The 19,984-nt window shown below is 33.2% G+C and overlaps 1 protein-coding gene across 1 annotated transcript in view; it reads right to left on the reverse strand.

Annotated features, from left to right (window-relative positions):
• SMCHD1 (structural maintenance of chromosomes flexible hinge domain containing 1) overlaps nucleotides 1–19,984 on the reverse strand; it is a 146,036-nt gene that overhangs the window by 34,821 nt on the left and 91,231 nt on the right. Inside the window, exons 31-37 of the mRNA XM_033087399.1 lie at nucleotides 19,750–19,829; nucleotides 19,362–19,519; nucleotides 17,904–18,019; nucleotides 16,717–16,781; nucleotides 4,635–4,722; nucleotides 3,893–4,024; nucleotides 2,741–2,893 (exon numbers count right to left, since the gene is read on the reverse strand). Coding sequence (XP_032943290.1) covers nucleotides 2,741–2,893; nucleotides 3,893–4,024; nucleotides 4,635–4,722; nucleotides 16,717–16,781; nucleotides 17,904–18,019; nucleotides 19,362–19,519; nucleotides 19,750–19,829 — 792 coding nt within the window. The remainder of the gene's footprint in view (nucleotides 1–2,740; nucleotides 2,894–3,892; nucleotides 4,025–4,634; nucleotides 4,723–16,716; nucleotides 16,782–17,903; nucleotides 18,020–19,361; nucleotides 19,520–19,749; nucleotides 19,830–19,984) is intronic.

Consider the following 19,984-nt stretch of genomic DNA (forward strand, 5'->3'; position numbering starts at 1 on the left):
AAAACTCCAGAACTTTAAATGTTGGAAACTAATTAAAATGAAATGTAAGGGTTTGTCATTGCCAAACCAATAGACATGACTACTATAGACCAGGTGTAAGCCGACAGCCTGCTTGACTGTAAGCCTATGTTATTAAAACAATGTGGTATACTATACACTGGAACTAATAATGTATGTCAACTACACTTTAATTTTTTAAAAAGTGGTATTAGCAGTGGGTTAGATATAAAGATAAATATTGAAAAAAATGGAAGAAAAGATGACATTTCAAATTTATTGGTTCAGGAAGAATTTTTCAAATGATATCAAGAAACTTGGTTAATTTGAAAAAAAGATAAAAATAAAATTCAGACAAACCAAGACTAAATGCATAAGATACCAGAGTTACCACTGTGAATATAATCTTTTCTCCGGCCCCAATATAAACAAACCCCAACAAAAGACAAATTCAGGAAAAAATATTTATATACAAAAGAACATTAATATCTTTAATATATAATTAAGAAAAAAATGACGAACATTCCAAAATACACAGAGTTGAGGGACAATCTTACAAAGATCAAAAATATGAAAATTGTTCAACCTTACTAGTAACAAAGAAAATATTTTTTTTGAATATAGGAAACTTGGTTAGAATTTTAGAAATTGTTCATATTCAGGGTTGGTAATAATATGAGGATGTACACATAATTCTGGTGGGAATATAAACTGAAGAGCAATTGGTAGTAATTACCAAAAGACTGTGCCTCCAGTTCTACGTCTAGCAATTTCTTAAGGAAATAACCAGATATATGCAAAAGGATATATACATGGAAGAAAACTGATGGAAGCACTGTTAATAAAAACAAGCTTTGTATAGGAACTAAATTTTTACTTAGGACTGATCAAACAAATTGTGATCATAAATACAATGACATAGGTTTATACTTACTGATGAATATATCAAAGATATATCAAAGGTGTGTTAAATAAGATTTTTATAAAAGCAATGTTCTATTATTGAAATTTTACACCCCCCCATGTAAATAAATCATATACACAGGGTATCCATGCAGTATTAGTGTACGAGATCTGACAATTAAGTTCGCAAACTTGCCACTGTGAGCTTACATTGGCAGCACTATAAAAACAGTTCAATAAAGTTTTGTAACGTTGGTATATCAGTGTCTCACAACTGTGTTTATATTGACGTGAGGCGGTGTTTTGCTGAGTGGCGTTCATTACTGTTTTTGCATGCTTTTGTGTGCTGTCGCAAGAATGTCTGAGCTTGAATTAGAGCAACGAACAAACATTCAATTTCTTGTTAAACTTGGCAAGAGTGGAAGTGAAATCAGGGACATTTTAGTCCAAGTTTGTGGGGATAATGCCATGAAGAAAACGGCAGTGTACAAATAGATTAAACGTTTTTCTGAGGGGAGAGAACGTATCACTGATGAAGAGAAGTCAGAGCAGCCAGTAATGAGCAGAACTGATGAAGGTACTGCAAAAATTCATCAAATTGTATGTCAAATTGTTGGCTGACTGTGAGAAGCACAGCAGACCAAATAAACATCAATGGAGAAACAGTTAGCAAAATCTTAACTGAAAATCTTGGCATGAGAAAGGTTGTACAAAAATGGTCCCGAAGGAGCTCACCGATGAACCAAAGCAAAGAGGTCAGCCAAATTCTCCACGACCAAAAAAGTCCTGTCAGTCCATATCAAGAATCAAAATGATGTTGCTAACATTTTTTGATATCAGAGGGATTATTCATTATGAATTTGTACCAACTGGACAAACAGTTAACTAAGTTTACTATTTGGAAACGCTGAAAAGGCTGTGTGAAAAAGACGAAAACGACCTGAACTTTTCACCAACAAGTCATGGCTCTTCCCTCATGACAATGTACCAGCTCCCACGGCACTGTCTGTGAGGGAGTTTTTAGCCAGTAAACAAATAACTGTATTGGAACACCCTCCCTACTTACCTGATCTGGTCCCCAATGACTTCTTTCTTTACCTGAAGTAAAGGAAATATGGAAAGGAAGACACTTTGATGACATTCAGAACATCAAGCGTAAGACGACAACAGTTCTGATGGCCATTCCAGAAAAAGAGTTCCAAAATTAATTTATGGTGGACTAGGCGCTGGTGTCGGTGCATAGCTTCCCAAGGGCAGTATTTCAAAGGTGACTGTAGTAATATTCAGCAGTAAGGTATGTAGCATTTTTCTAGGATGAGTTCGCGAACTTAATTGTCAGACCTCGTATATACAGAAAAGTCTGGAGATTATACACTAAATTACTAAACATCATTATCTCTAAAGGGTGATAATAAATAGTGAATATTTTTCAGTTTTTGCTCTGTGTTATTTTTTTAATAAGTAAAACTATTTCCATTTGGGAAAAATAATAAAGATAATATGTTTTATTAATTTTTTTTAAGCTATGTATTTTACATAGGCAATGTTTTATTCTGTTTCTGTTCACAAAATGGTAGCTTTTCAATAAAACACGATTAGATTATCATTAAAGCTAAAAAAAATCAATAAAAGCAGAGAAAACAGTCATCCACAGGCAAAAAGAGGGTCTTGCTAAATAGTAATACTGATCCTTGCTCAGAGCAAAATCACAAAATATTTCAGTTGACTTTCCAATTTAATCTTATAATTAGAACATTACACAGCCATACATACAAAGAACAGGTCTTATACTATTGTTGTTTAAACTATAAAATACAGAAATCTTATCTACAAAAATTACCGTGATTTCAGCTGAGCCTTTCGTAAAGGGAAATTCAAGTGTCCTAACTTTCCCGATAAAGAGTGGTATATCAGTATCTTCTTCATTAAAACTTTTGATGGTAGCTACTACACTGCCAACCAAATCAGTTCCAGTCTGATTGTTGTACTCATCCTTAAACAACGGAAAATAACTAATTAGAAGAACTGGTAAGAAGATTAAACCCAGAGAAGGACATGTAAAAATCAGAAACATGACATATTTATAAAGCCCCAAATATCCTGATCCTTTACTCCAAGCACAGAATTCAGTTCTCAGATTAAGTATTCCATAGGTAGAAAATAATCCCAGAAGCCATGAAAGAATGAGAGGCTTCCATCTAAGACAATTGTTCCTAACATTCTACATTAAAAGGACTCTTATTTTAAAGTTTCACCTTCTTACATACTTTTAGCATTCACTGATCTGGGGAAGAGAAGTTAAGAACAACTCATGTGTCTAAAACTGGAAAATAAACGGAAAGAGGTTAAGTATTCCACCAGCAAAATTTTCCATAAAGGTGAAGTCCCACTACTGTGTTTTACCTGTTTCTGTTAATATTCTTGGCAATTGTATTGCTGCTTACTCTCTAGAAACTTTGAGGAGCTCACTATGATCAGTTATCAGAGAAGATCTCTTAAAAGTAATTACTCAATTATTTCCTTCTGTCCCCTCAATGAAATGGACATGGAGGAATCAATTTATTTGACACATATTCATAATACATACATGAAAAAGGGGACTTAAAGGGGATATATTAGGAAAGGCACGCAGATTTCTGCATTTTTGAATCAGTTTTACTTAGTATATTTGAGTATATTTTATAAACCAGGGCTGCCAAAAAAATGCATATACATGACTTGTATTCATCTTTTGTTATCGGTATATATTATTACAATTATAATAGTTTTTTCCTTTTTTAAAATGTGTATACATTTTTTTCACACCCTCTGTATAATGTTATGCATTCTTTGCATTCATAGATGTTTATAAACATTTCATTCATCCGCACAAATTTTTCCTATAACCTTAAACTGAATAATCAAGATCTGATTGTATAATAACTATTTTGCACACTAAAACTAGAAATAATTTTTGTTATCCTTTGCAATTTTGGACATAAATAAACATTACCGTGATAATAAGATGTAGATCTTTGACCAAGGTCCTATTGACAACTGAGTGATCATTTGAAACAGCTGGTGTATCTGGCTGAATTTTAGGTACTAACTTCATAGGTTGATTAGGTAGAACATCAACTATAATCTTTAAAACAAAAGAAGCATTCTGATTAACAATATATTAATGATTTTGTATTCAAGAGTAAGAGAAGAAATGATAGCATATACTAAATGAAATGAAACGTTACACTAAAATGTATTTCCATTAATCTCTTAAAACTAACTTTTAAAAACTTAGGATTAAAAGTATATGAAAGATTAATTTTTGAATGTTAACAGCTACCTAGGAACAAACTTAGAGGCATTGAAAAGTAGAGGTAATTTTTAAAAATTTAGTACAGTACCATTTATTGAATGGATATGATGTAAAAACTACCTTAAACTTCATTATCCGAAATTCTAGTACCTGAAATATTATTAACTGAAAATTTTTCATGTATGATTGATAGAAGCAACCTTATGTTATACACTAAAATGCTTACTAATTGAGTCTTCGACACAAAGAAAGGTGGAAAAGTAACTTCTGCATCAGGTCATTAACATAATTTAAATATATTGTATTCCAATATTTCTGAAAACTGCATTATTTGTACTCTGCATTGAATAATTAATTCTCTTTGAAACAAAGTATTTCATTCCTAAAGGGCACAAGAAAATGTAAAGCTAACTGCGGTATATAAAGAGAGCAAACAAACCTGTTCACTGTTAAGAGTATTTGCTTTATCCATCGTAAAACCAAACTGGATATAATAAATCCCCACTTTATTAGGAATTAATTTGTCCCTAAGTTAGAAAGAAAGAGATAAGATTATTTACAACTTTTAAATAAAGGGGGAATGAATTCAAAGCATCAACATTTCAGTTCCTTTCAAAAAAAGTAAATAAAAAGAGAATTACTACCACTACTATATTCGCCTTCATTCAACAAATATTTCCTGCAATATTAGGCTTAGGGCCTAATATTGTTCTACTTGGACATTCTTTCACAAAAGATCCAAAAACCAGACTCTGGTTGTGGTAAAGTTGAAAGAATAAGAATATAAAATTGACAAAGTATAGTAAACACAAAAAATGCTGAATTATATGTCAAGTGAATTTTGCTTCAATTCTACATGATGTTTCCAACTGACACTTTTATATTTCAAAATTGTATGACATCCTGATCTGTTAATGTTACTTTTATTTTAAATATTTAACTTTACAGATACAAGGCATTTGCGGTGACTTAATTATCAATAATGAATTTCGTGCCTAATAAGAGGTACACTTACTTACTAGTCTGTTTTGGTCACACTTAACCACAATGAAAATATGAATGATATTCTATGGTATACCTTGCCTGGTATGTGCATTGTGACTCGTGATCTCTACAGTGGCTTTTGCACTACATTTATGGTCTCAAAATATCGGCATAATGTAGCAAAAAGAACAAAGACTATGAATACATTTCTTAATTGAAAGCACTGTAACATATATAAAACCGTGGAGAAAATTAACCTTTCTCTAAGCTATGTTTTTCTGAGAGGGTAATACCTAATAAAATTACAGTAAGAATGAAACAGACTTTTGCTTCCAAATGGCAGACCTACCCTTCCTGATGAAGGAAACCATATTTAAAAAGACACTTGCTTAAAGATGTTTGATAGATAACCAGCAAGAAGTGAAAATAATTCAGCAGGATATAAGATAGCATGGAGACCCTAAGAAGTTAATTTCACATTTAAGGATTCTTTACTCCTAGAAGTACATCTTAAGAAGTAGAGTTGGATCTAAAGCAGACAAGCTCCCAAGGGAAAAGCAACTCAGCTTTAAATCATTTCAATCTCTGAAGCTGGACTGAAACGGTAAGACTGCTAATGGCTCAGACAATGGACAGAAGCAAATGTAAACCATATCTGGAGAAAGATAACATCTTAGACTTCAAATTATTTCTATAAATATTCATAAATAAAATGTATGGTAAAAAACAAATCACAAAAAAGGACAACCAGGTACATGAAGCAAGAAAACTAGAATGAAAACCAACAGAAACAAGAGATAAACCAAACCCTAAGGAATGCTAAAACAGACTCTGGTTACCACTCAGGGTAATAAAAGACAAGATTGAGAATCCCAGCAGAGAAGTGAACCTGAAGAAAAATATAAACTAAAAGTACCAAACAGAAATTGATAACTCAAAGATGGATTTAACAGCAAATTAGACATCACTGAATAGAGATTAGTTAATTGAAGGCAGTTCAGAATAAATATCTAGAATGAAGAGAGACAAAAGAATGGCAAAGACAGAAGAATGTCTAAGAAACAAAGAATACTGCAAGAAGGACTAATATGAATATAATTAAGAGTTACCAGAAGGAGAAGAGGGAAAGAGGTAGATATATATCTGGTGAAATAATGACTGACAATTTTTCAAAACTGAACAAAGACCACAAAATAAAAGCACAGAAAAACAAGCAGGATAAATAAAAAGAAATCCACACATAGGCACGTCAGGGAAAAACTGCTGAAAAAAACTCAAAACAACGAAAGAAGAGGGGAAATGATTACTTTTCAAGATAACAACAATAAAACTGAGAGGTAACGTCTTAACAGAAATCATGGGATAGTGAAGGATGGCTTGAAAGTGCAGCAAGAAAGAAAACTGCCAACCAAGAATATCATATCCAGGAAAAATATCCTTCAAGCATGAGGGTGGGAAAAAATATATATATATTTTCAGGGAAAAATGAGATTATTCATCACCAGTAGATGTGCACTAGAGGAAATACTAAAGGTACTTCCTCAGATGAAAAATGATTCCGATGGAAACCCTGAGTTGAAGATGAACAGAAAATACAAATGAGATAGTAAATCTAATTGAACATTGACTATATAAAATAATAATGCCTTGATAGGTTTAACATACACAATAACAAAAACATGTAAGGTGGGAGAGGGAAAGTGGAGTTTAAGTATTCTAAGATTCATGCACTATACAAGAAGAGTGGTTAGAAAAAGACAAATTGTCATTATGCATTGGTATGTCAACTATGCATGTTGTAATCTCTAAAAAAAAAAGAAATCACTTAGAGAATAGTAAGACTGTATAACTACCAACTTAATAAGGAGTAGAAAATAACAATTAAAACCACTTAATAATTTTAAAAGAAGAAGGAACAAAGAATAGTAGGATTAAAGAAAAAACAAATGGTAAAGGTAGTAGATTCAAAAGCACACATTTTGGTAATGTATGTAAGATCTAAACTACAAACGACAGGTTAAAAAAAAACTATAATGTTATTAAGAAAAAAGCAAAATATAAAGATATAAAAGTAAAGAAAAAAAGGTATTTTATACAAACACTGAGTGTCATGATCCCTAAGGTGCTTTTTGGCATGTCACTCATATGGAAAGTATACTGTTTCCAAAGTAGATTTCAAGACAAAAGCATTACTAGAGAAGAAGATAAAGACTTCATTAATGATAGCTGATTCAATACGCCAGGCAAATATGCTGTGAATAACAGCCTGTCTGTGAATAACAACATAGCCTCAAAATATATAAACACTGACAAAACTAAGAGGGAAAATATACAAATCCACACTCATACTCACTGCTAGAAAAAGCAGACAAAAAAGATATAGAAAAATTAAACAAAATCATTAGCAAATTTTGAACTAATGAACATAAACACTGCTTAAAATGCAGTATAATTTTTTTAGTACACAGGGCATATTTACAAAAACTGATCACATGCACATACTACAAAAACAAGTGTCAATTAATTTCAAAGGACTGAAATTATATGGGGTAGGCTCCAGGACCACAGAGGAATTAAGCTAGAAATCAATAATAAAAATAGACTAAGAAAATCCCCCAGTTTAGAAATTAAGCACCATATTTCTGATTAAGTCATGAATAGAAGATGAAATCACAATGGAAATAAGAAAATATCCTTATAGAATTAATAAGAATATAATGAAAAAGACTTGTGAATATTCCTAAAGCCATGCTTAGAGGAAAATTGACAGCTTTATATATACACATATGCATAGACATAAGTATGCATATTTATGTATATGTATAGAAACATGTACGTATATATAGGCTGAAAATAAATGAGCTAAGCAACCATCTCAAGTTTTAAAAAAAGCCGAAGTTCGTTCTTTGAAAAGACCTACAAAATTGAAACATCCTGGTAATATTAATCAGCAACAAAAAGTACAAATAACTAATGTTAAGAGTGAGAGATCACAATAGATTTTACAGACAATAAAAAAATTATGAACAACAAATTTGAAAATTTAGATGACATTGACAAATTCTTTAAAAATTACAAGTTACAAAACTGACCAAAGAAAACACTGGAAATACAAATAGTCCTTAAACTGCTGACTTTGAAGAAACTGAATCTTAATTACAACCTTCCTCTCCCAAACTAGAGGCTCAGATAGCTTCACTGATGAAGTCTACCAAACATTTAAGGAAGAAATAACAACCCTATTACACAAGATCTTCCCACAGAATAAACTAAGACTTAGGGACCACTTCTCCCAGTTAATCTTGTGAGACATGACCTAGATACCTGAAAAAAATATATGAGAAAGAAAATGATAAAATTAGGTTTATTCTTGTAATACAAGGTTAGCGGAATAAACATTTAGAAAACTAATGTACTATAATTCACCACATTAAAAAAGAAAGAAGGGGCTGGCCTGGTGGCTCAGGTGGTTGGAGCACCGTGCTCCTAAGGCTGAGGTCGATGGTTTGATTTCCACATGGGCCAGTGAGCTGCGCACTCTACAGCTAAGATTGTGAACAACAGCTTTCCCTGGAGCTGGGCTGCCAAGAGCAGCCTGAGGTTGGTGTCAGCTGCCGCGTGCTGCTGAGTGCTACCGTGAGTGCTACCGCCAGTGTGGGTGGCCGGCAGCCAGTGAGAGCTGCCGTGAACTGCTGTGAGCTGCTGACCGACGATGGTGCAAGGCTCATAAAACCAGCATGGGCCAGAGAGCTGTGTCCTACTCAACTAGACTGAGAAACAACGGCTTGAACCGGAGTGGTGAGAGGGAAGGTGGAATAAGGGGGAAAGAAAAAAGATGGAAAATGATCGCATATTACCTCAATAGATGATGAAATGTAATGTCAATTCACAACAAATAAAAATGTTTACCAAAAGAAAAACCCTAAAGCAAATATCAAACTTTATGGGTAAAATGCTGAAACGTTCCCTTTGGATTGGGAATGAGATTAGGATGATCACTCTGATCACATCTATTTAACATTTCACTGCAAATCCAAGCCAGTGAAGTATGGCAAGAAAAATAAAATGCGGAAGGACTGGAAAGTAATAAACCTATCATTATTTACAGACATTAAGTGTGCAAATATTTTAACATCCCAAAAAATCCAAAAACATACTGGAAATAAAGGAGCTGAACAAAGATGCTCGCTACAAGGTCGATATACATACACAAATCAACTGGATTTCTATAACCAACAACAAACGTAAACTTTAAAAAATTTAAAGGATACCATTTACAATAGAATCAAAAATATCAACTACATATTATGAAGTAAGTCAGACAGAGACAAATACTCTCTTATCCCACTTATATGGGCAATCTAAAAACACCAAACTCATAGATACAAAAAACAGATTGTTGGTTGCCAGAGGTGGGGCATAGGGAGTGAGAAAAATGACTGAAGGTGGACAAAAGGTACAAACTTCCAGGTGTAAGATAAGTCCTGGGGATGCAATGTACAGCAACGGTGACCATAGTTAACCATACTATATTGTCTATTTGAAAGTTACTCAGAGAGTAAATCTTAAAAGTTCTCACCACAAGAAAAAAACAATTTATAGCTATGTGAGATGTGGATGTTAAAACTAAACTTATTGTGCTAATCATTCTGTAATATATACATATATAAATCATTATGTTGTACACCTTAAATTAATACAATGTTATAAGTCAATTATTATCTTGACAAAACTAGAAAAAATATAAACTATCTAGAAATTAATCTAAGGAAAGATGTATGAAACTTTGATTCAAAAAAAGTACTGAACATTACAAAAGAAATTAAAGAAATTAAAAAAAACAGGGATACGCCGTATTTGTAGATTGCAAGATTTTTTCAAATTTCTACCTGAACAAAATCCCAACTATTTTTGTTATTGGAATTGTATTTTTGCTATTTGAAACTTGAAATGCTGATTGTAAAATTTATATGTAAAAATAAAGGGCAAAGATAACCATGAAGAACAATAAAGTTAGAGGACTCATTCTACAGGACATGACTTATAAAGAAAGTATGGTATGGGAAAATATATCAAGTAGACCAAGAAATTAAAAAAGGGAGTCCAGAAACAGCTCCATACATATAAGGATACATGATTTATAATAAAGATGGCATAGCAGAAAAACAATCTTTTCAATTAATAATATAGGGACAACTATATTTATGTAGTTATATGTGTGTATGTGTATAAAACTTAACCCATTACCTCACACCATACATTAAAAATATTACCCCAGGTATAACTGTATGAACTGTAATAAAAAAAAGTTAACATATGTTGCAGATCTAAAGACCTGCTGGCAAGTCTGGTCCTTGGCTGGTATTTGTGAACTTAGATTTCAGAAAGGTTTCCACCATTAACTGGTAAGAGTGGCTAATAATGCCTAAATTGTTTCTACAAACAATATAGTTTATACTAACTCCTTGCTTTCCTTCTGGGAATGTGGAATTTTGGTACATGCTAGGCAGAGGCTGCCTATACAACCAGCCCCCAGTCTCTAATGAGATTATTTTGTTGACATTTCGTATGCATTATCGTAACTTGTTGCTGGGGAATTAAGCATATGCTGTGTGATTCTACTGGGATAAAATCCTTGGAAACTTGAGTGTTTTCCCTTGGATGTTGCCCCATGCACCTATTCCCTTTCCTAAGTTTGCTTTGTATACTTTTTAAAAAATCAATCATAACTGTAAGATTATGTCAAGTCCTGTGAGTCCTCCTAATGACTCAACTTCATGGGGGTGGTCTTGGGAATCCCCAACACAATTATTATATAAAGAATATCTTCATGACCTAAATATCAGTGAAGACTTCTTAAGGACACAGAAGGCTATGGATAAAGGAGAGGATTAACAAGTTTGATTATATAAAAACTAAGAATTTCTGTTCAAGATATCATAAAGAGAGTGCAAAAGCAAGCCATGAAAGGGCAAAGATGTCTAACAAAAGGCTTATATCCATAATATATAAAGAGATGCTTCAAATTAACATGAAAAAGAAAACTCAGTAGAAAAATTGGTAACTACAAACAGGCACTTAACAAAAGGTTATCAAAATGGCCAACAAATATGTGATGAAAAGAGAAATACAAATTAAATGTGATGTCAATACACACCCACCACAAGACTAAAACTGAAAAACTAACAAAACTAAATGTTGAGAAAAATATAGAGCAATGAGAACTCTTATAATTGTTGGTGGGAGTATAAATTAATATAAACATTTCAGCAGCAGCTAAAGTTAAACATATACATAATCTATGACCCAGCAATTATACAGCACTGAAAATGAACTTGTAAGTCATAAAATAAGTCACATACCCTGTTTCCCCGAAAATAAGACCTAGCCGGACAATCAGCTCTAATGCGTCTTTTGGAGCAAAAATTAATATCAGACCCGGTCTTATGTAAGTATTACAGTAAAATAAGACCGTGTCTGATATTAATTTTTGCTCCAAAAGATGCATTACAGCTGAATGTCCGGCTAGGTCTTATTTTAGGAGAAACATGGTAATAATCTTACAATGTTGAGTGAAAGAAGTCGTATACAAAAGAAGATAGTATGTATAAAGTTAAAATATGGGCACGACTAGAGAATTTGGGGATGTACTGGGGATGCCAAAAAATGTATACACATTTTAAAAGATGTTATCTATGTATTACTTTATGAAGGTGAATTGAATTATGGTAGCAATGTGTAGTATGACATTTGTTTAAAATATGGTGTTAATCAAATGAATGCTAGCATCATCATGCGACAGGCAGAACAGTCAAAGAAAATGGCAGAAGCACGGTTGTCATTTGAGGAGTGCAGGACTATTTTGAAATGATATTTGAAATTCGAATACACTGTGGAAGTAAAATGACAATGGAGGTTTGAGTATGCCACAGAAGCTCCAACTTAACACCCCCTAACTTTTACCTATGGGAGACCTTAAAGGATGTGGTGTATGGTAGAAAACCAGCTACACTGGCGGTATTTCAGGAAGAAACTGAAATAGCATGCGCAGTGATACAAGTGGACACTTTGGTCAACATGACTCAAGCAGTAGTTTGCCGTAATCAGAAGTGTCTGGATGCTGATGGTAACCACTTTGAGCACCTCTTGTAATTGCAGAAGTCAAATGTGAGTTGTATTCATCTTCTGTTATCTGTATATATTGACTATTACAATTTTAATACAGTTTTTCCTTTCTTAAAATGTGTATACATGTTTTTGGCACCTTCTGTATGTTTGGATAATAGAATTCTAAAGAAAACCAAGTTATTTTGTGTGTGTGAGCATGTCTATGTGAATGTGTGTGCACATGCATAGCAGGAAGGAAGGAGGTAATGATTGGGAGGGGCATAGGTGGGGCTTCCCTGGTATTGGCAACCTTCTATTTCTTAATTTTAGTAGTGGTTGTACAGACATTCACTTTGGGAGAAATCACAAAGCTGCATAACTTTTATTAACTTTATAAATTTTCTATTTCAGTTTTTAAAAGGTTAAAAAATTAAGTGAGATTATATGCAGAATACTAAATACAGTGACTGACACACATTAAGGACACAAATATTTCTAGTCACTCAAATACAAGGTGTGATCAAACAATATGGTGAATATTCAAATTAAAAAAAATTTATTATAGTAAAAGACACATCGCCATTAATCCCACTCAAAATACTCCCCCTCCCTTAGAACACACTTAACCCATCATTCTTGCCACTTTCTGAAGCAGTTCTGGAAGTGTTTTTTTGTGAGTGTTTTTAGTTGCGCTTTGTAGCTGCCTCGATGTCCTGAATCATTTTGACTTTGGGGAAGAGCCAGAAATTGCATGGTGCCAGATCCGGTGAGTAAGGTGGATGAGGACCCACGGTAATGTTTTTATTTGACAGAAATTGCCGTATACCAGAAGTGATGCGTGACATGGAGTGTTGTAATGATGGAGGATGATTTACAGCATACTTTAAGACACACCTTCTCTTAACCGTAGCTCATACCTGACTGACTGCACCAAACAAGCTGAAACTTGTCACACACTGTTACTAAGGTTCGAAGCGCTGCTTCCTGTATTGAAAATCTCTGCCTTTCCATTGGATGGCACTTGGCAGCAGCATTCACCATATTTAGTGATCACAACAGAAAAGCTGTGTCACACATCGCTTCTGGTACAGCAATTTCTGTCAAATAAAAACATTATGGTGTGTCTTCATCCACCTTATTCACCAGATCTGGCACCATGTGACTTCTAGCTCTTCCCCAAAGTCAAAATGACCATGAAAGGTAAATGTTTTTAATCGATTCAGCCATGACAGCACAACTAAAGACACTCATGAAAGAGAACTTCCAGAACTGTTTCAGAAAGTGGCAAGAACAATGGGGTAAGTGTGTTCAAAGTGAAGGGGAGTATTTTGATGGGGAGTCTTTTATTGTAGTAATTTTTTTCTTATTTAAACTTTCACTGTATTTTGTGATCATACCTCGTATATCCAACATAGGGAAATATATTTTATTATACATACTACATTTATAACTGACAGAGTGTATGATTTCTTTTTATTGAGGTGATATCCACATAACATAAAATTAACCATTTTAGAGTACATTCCATTGGCATTTAGTAGATATACATTGTTGTGCATCCATTACCTCTATGCAGTTTGAAAAAAATGTGTGATTATTTTTTAAAGATTTACTAAAATGTCCCTTCAAACTGATGCCCATGTAACGATAATATTATTCAATTAAAACAAATTACAGATACATTTTGATATACAATAAAATAGTAAACGACTACACATTTAAATAGATACACTGAAATATAATTTAATAGACTAAAGAGAAGACAGTGTATCCTTTCTAGGATGTTTAAATCAGTCCCATGCAATAACATGAGAATACCAAAAAGACCTAAGGCAATGTTGTTCAAAGTGCAGACCAACGACAATTGCTGGTATAAACATTTTGTTACTTCTCTCTCACAAGATAGTAAGAGTATTCAAAAATGTAAACAGCAATCTGACATTGCCTTGAGAACAAGTGCACATTCAGAGACCCTTTATCTTTTTTTAAAATAAAAAATGAAAACAAAGAGCACTGGTCTATGACAGACTGGGAATTTAAAAAAGAACAACAGAAACTGGTTCTGTAGTATAGTCTGAAAAAGCAGTGAATTTATAATAAGCATCCTGACCATACTGACGATTTAAAGAATTTTAAAAATAAAAGAAACTACAGAAAATGATGGGAAGACGGCGGGAGTAGGAAGTACCAGGAATCCAGACCTATACTGGCAGAATCTGTATGATATAATTATTTTGGAACTCTAGAGCTACTGAAGGCTTGCAACTTCCAGCAAGCTAGAAGACTTGGATGGTAAATTGAGATTAATTTCAGTCTATTTCAGCTCTTAGCACAGCAGTAACTACTTACATCCCCACCCAGCCCCATGACAGGCAGCTGTGCATATATGTTCTAGGGAAGGACCCCACCCTCCAAATATCCAGAATCTGTATTGATTGCTGATTGGTGTCTCTGATCACAGAGTGTAGCTAAAAATGCAGGTGGTCACTGTTCCTGCACCAACCCCCATTATTGTAAGCCCCTCATTATCCAGCTGAAATGACTTCCAGGGAGATTTAAAGGGCCAGCACCCTTTCCTTCCCCCCTACGTTTTTTCTTTCCCTTTTTTGGGAGCTAGACATTAAAAGACATTTAAAAATAACTGCATACATGGGGAAAATTAGAAAGTGACCACACATACCAGGGAAAGGCTAAATAAAGACTTGAGAAGACCTTCAGTTTACACCTAAAGTTGATCCTGGCAGAGAAATAGCTTACTTACCACAATCAAAAAATAAAAAACAATCAAATCCTAGCTAAGGCAGAGAATCTGAATTCCAGAGCTGCCACATTATTAGTTTCAAATGTCTAGTTTTTAACAACAACAAAAATCACAGGGCAAACAGGAAAGTACGGGCAATTCAAAATGAAAAAATAAGTCAAAAGAAACTGTTCCTGAAAAACACCTGATGTCAGATATACTGGACAAGAACTTATTTAAAAAAACTGTCTTAAAGATGTTCAAAGCACTAAAGGAAGATGTGAAAAAAGTCAAGAAAATGATGTATGAAAAAATGGAAATATCAATAGAGACAGAAAACCTGAAAAGAAATTAAAAAAACAAATTGTGAAGCTGAAAGGTACAATAACTGAGGTGAAAATTTCACTACAGATATTCAAAGGCAGATTTGAGCAGGTAGAAGAGTTAGCAAACCTGAAGGCAATGGATATTACAGTCTGAGAAAAAGAAGGAAAAAGATCACAGAAAAGTAAACAGAGCCTAAGTGACTTTTTGGAACACCAGTACATGGACCAACATATGCACTGTAGGAGTTCCAGGAAAAGAGAGAAAGAGGCAGAGAAAATATTTGAAGAATGGCTGAAAACTTCCCAAGTTTGATGAAAGACACGAATATATCCAAGAAGCTCAAGGGATTCCAAGTAAGATGAACTCAAAGTGACACACACGAAGACACATTATTATCAAACTTTCAAAAGACAAAGAATATTGAGAGAAGCAAGAGAGAAAAAAATTATTACATACAAGGGATGCTCAACACAACGATCAGATTTCTCATCAGCAAGTTTGGCAGCCAGAAGGCAGTGGGACTAATGTATTCAAAGTGCTGAAAGAAAAAACTGTCAACCAAGAATCCTATATCCAGCAAAACTGTCCTTCATAGTGAGGGAGAAATTAATATATTTTCAGACAGACAAAAGCTAAGGGAGTTCATTCCCTGGCCTGGAAAAAATGCTCAAGGGAGTCCCGTAAGGGAAGATGAAAGAACAGTAGAAAGTAACCTGAGTCCCCATAGAAAAATAAAAATCTCAATAAAGTTAAATACACAGGCAATTGGAAATGCCAGTATTAATATAAAAATAATTTGTAAGTGTACTTTTTTCACATTATTTAAGACACTACACTAATACATTTAAAGAAACAAAATAATTATTAGTCTAAAATCTAAAAGAACATTTCTCACTAAAAGTATAGACAGATAGATAGATAGATAGATAGATAGACAGGCAGGTAAAAATAGTCTACTAAAATCATTTTTCAGATTTCAAAGTAGAGGTCCAGAATGCAGAAGGAACATCTCAAAGTCACAGTTAAACAGTAAAAATCTAATCCAGCCTTTTTTTTTACTTTGTAAGATCCTTAAGTTTAGGATTATAGAAATCTGTATAGTAAGATATAAAGTACTCTGACAATACAACATAATTCTTCTTCTGATGACTTTGATAGTTTTGAAAACTAACATATCTATCACAACAATCTTCCCTCAAACCATTTTACAAAGCTTCCTGACAAAAAACTTCCTGACAAAAATTAAGAGACATTACAATTTTCTATTCAATTAATTTTCTCTAGCTGAGCAAGCAAATATCATCAAGGCTGATTGAGTTTTTAACAAAGTATGCACAAAAATATGAAATGACTTGAGAAATACCTGAAATAGAAGCAGCCATCTTCCTTGTCATTATCTTTTATTTTAGTACAACTAAATGTTTCTGCCTAGAAAGGGAAGTAGGAGAGAAGGGGGGAGGGAGAAATCACAAAATTTTAACACAGTATATTTAGGATGAAAAGTTGTATTACCTTCACCTAATGTGAATACAGATCACATCTGGATAAATACACACACACACACACACACACAAACATATACACACCTCTATATGTGTACGTCTTTCCAATGCATGTTAAGACGCAATGGTGAGATTAGCCACAGTGGAAAGACATATTAAAGGACACACAATAGATCTCTATGGTAGTGCTATAATTTAAGGCAATAGCAGCTTAATAGGATTTATGGCATAAATGAAGGAAGCTAATTTCCTAAACAAATTATTAAAATAAACCATAAATCCTGCAGGGAATTGTTAAATCGGGATATTCTGATATAGTTTAAGGTTTAGTTTCCAATTTGAGATGTATTTTAGATTTGCACTGTCCAGTATGGTAGCCAATAGCTATATCTGAACACTTGAAGTATGGCTACTGAACACTTGAAGTATGGCTGGTCCAAACTGAGATGTGGTGTAAGCTACATTTCAAAGACCTGGTAAGACGAAAGAATGTAAAATTTCAAAATAGATTTTAAAATACTGAGTGCATACTGAAATGCCAATTTTCAATATATTAGGTTAAAACTACATTAAAATTAGTTTTATTTATTTACTTTTAAATTTTAATGTGGTTACTAGAAAAATTTAAATATCATGTGTGACATATTTCTGGACTATGCTGCTTTAGGCCCTCAAACTGCTCTCACAACTCTATACCCCCTTCTCTGTACTCTAAGTCTATCAATCAAATCTCTCTATTATCTCATTTTCTGTATTATCTTAGTGATATTTAATGCTTTCTGCCTTGTGCCACTGTCCTTTAGACAAGATAATTTTATAGTGTAAAGCATCTTAAAATGTTAGCAATATCACAATGTAGGCCCTTCTTTTTCAATAGCGTCAACACTTAATTTTGAAACATACTCTATTTTTTTTAATCCCAATTGATGGAGTTGGTTAATTTCTAGTTCTCCAGAATATACACACTGCGTTTTTACTTAAATTACATTTAATTTTCAGTTAAACGTAAGAGCTCTTTTTAACTTCTAAAATATTTTCCATGACTCACATTTGCTGGTGGTCGGTTCCCATTGTTAGAGAGCTTCCACATTTTCATGGAAATACGTCCTGGATTAATATTTTTAATGATACTATCATCTTCAGAAACAACAGTAATCATAAAATCTGTCACAGTGAACATTAAAAAAGTTATTTTAATTCTAGTTCAATTAATAGATTTAGCTAAATAATTGCACAGTAGGTCCTTGAATAACATTGTTTTGTTCAACATCATTTATTTTTTTTAAAGCATACAACTTGTTTAAATGTTAATGTAATTCTGATGAAGAAAATAACACTAGTCTTTAATCAGCATTTCCCAACAATATGTTTATAAAACTTACTAATCACGACAGACAACTCCATTGCTAAATCTCCCCCAAAATGTAACGTATACATCGTTGCTATTGAATAGTCCCTTGTCTTATTTTCACAGTTGGCCGTGCTATAAGTTCTACCACACAGGACCAAAAAGGTTAGAATGTGAGTACTCAGCAACTTAGAATTTGGGCAACTGGTCATAAATCCATATGCTTTATGTATTCCAAGAATACAATGTTTATTTTCTTTTATGATTTTCAATGTATTCAGTAGCTAAACTATTACTAAATATAATATTCTGTTATGTTTATCATCTGAAACATTCACTTGGCATTGGTTACAAATTTTTAATCAAAGAAAATAGGTCTTATCTCCCCAAACAGATTTAAAAGTCTGAGCATAAAAGCTATGCACATATGTAATGTAATTATTAAAAATTATTGTTAATTTTTGAATCTAAACTTTTGGGTCTGCTTCTTTCAACTGCTTCTATGAACAGGATTCATGCCTTCAAAAAAGCAGAAGTCTTCAATAAAATTCCCTGTATAAAACAAATACTATTTCTTATTGACTTGGCACCTACTACATTATACTGAAATTATTTGCTTACTGATTGTCTCCCACATTAGACTGAACTCATTGAACACTGTCATATTTGTCACTGGAACTAAAAGTCCAGTATAGTACCTGGACATAGCAGGTATTTAGTAAATGTTTATTGTTCTGAAATATCTTTATTTATAAATTTTGCTGTGATCTATTTCCATCCAAATTAAGTTAACAATCCTGGTTCTATTTTGTTTTAGATAACATGGCAATATATTTCGTGGAGCCGCCTGCAGCACCTCCCCCTTCCCGTTTTCACCATTTAGCATTCATATTTCTTTTGCAGAATTTCATAGTTCAGCGAAAGACCAAACACAAACTGAATTACCTTAGGCTATCAGTTTATGTATGAACTTTCAGTTCATTCTTGACCATTAAAGGAATGTAGGATATAGAGGTGAGAGAAGACAGAGCTAAGTCAAATATTCTCTTTGCCATTTAAAAGGTTATTGAATGCTTGCTTACCATCTAGGATAAATAATTCATTAATGTAAAAGGCAAATTATCATTACAAATTTATGTAAAACTGTGAATTACTCACCAGTGAAAGTATCCCCTGCTAAAAAGGAAATATCTTTGTCATATTTAACATTGAGACGAATGGGTTTTTCAGGGTCTGGAAGAATCATTAACTTAATTGTAGGTCCTTCTATGGTATTCTTGTTATAGATAGCTTTAACCTGAATAGTATGTTCTCCTCTAACAAGAAAATAAGGGGGAAGGGAGAGATTCAAATTATGTAAGTTAGAATCAAAAAATTCTGAGACAATTTATACAAAGTTTAAAATTTAGGAACCTTCTCTACTCTTGTTGATTCCATCTGCTGCCTAACACTAAACAGAAGGTTAGTTTATCATTCTTAACTTCAGCATGTAATAATAAAAAACAATATTTATAATACTAATAACTATTAAACTCTCAGTTCTTACCTAGGGGCCTGAACACTGAACACTCCCAAATTAGCCCTGCCCCTTTCATCTGTTTTATGCTGTTGGTTTGAAGGAGTAAGCTAAAAACAAAACAAAACAAGACGGTTACTTAGAAAATTCTAGAGATCAAATTCTTTTCCTCTATTACTATCAAAAACTTGTATTTGCACACATTTCTGAAACCTGTAATTGGTATACAATTGACTGTATACAAATGACTTGTACTCATCTTCTG

The sequence above is a fragment of the Rhinolophus ferrumequinum genome, chromosome 19 (genome assembly GCF_004115265.2).
Source record: "Rhinolophus ferrumequinum isolate MPI-CBG mRhiFer1 chromosome 19, mRhiFer1_v1.p, whole genome shotgun sequence".
NCBI lineage: Eukaryota > Metazoa > Chordata > Mammalia > Chiroptera > Rhinolophidae > Rhinolophus > Rhinolophus ferrumequinum.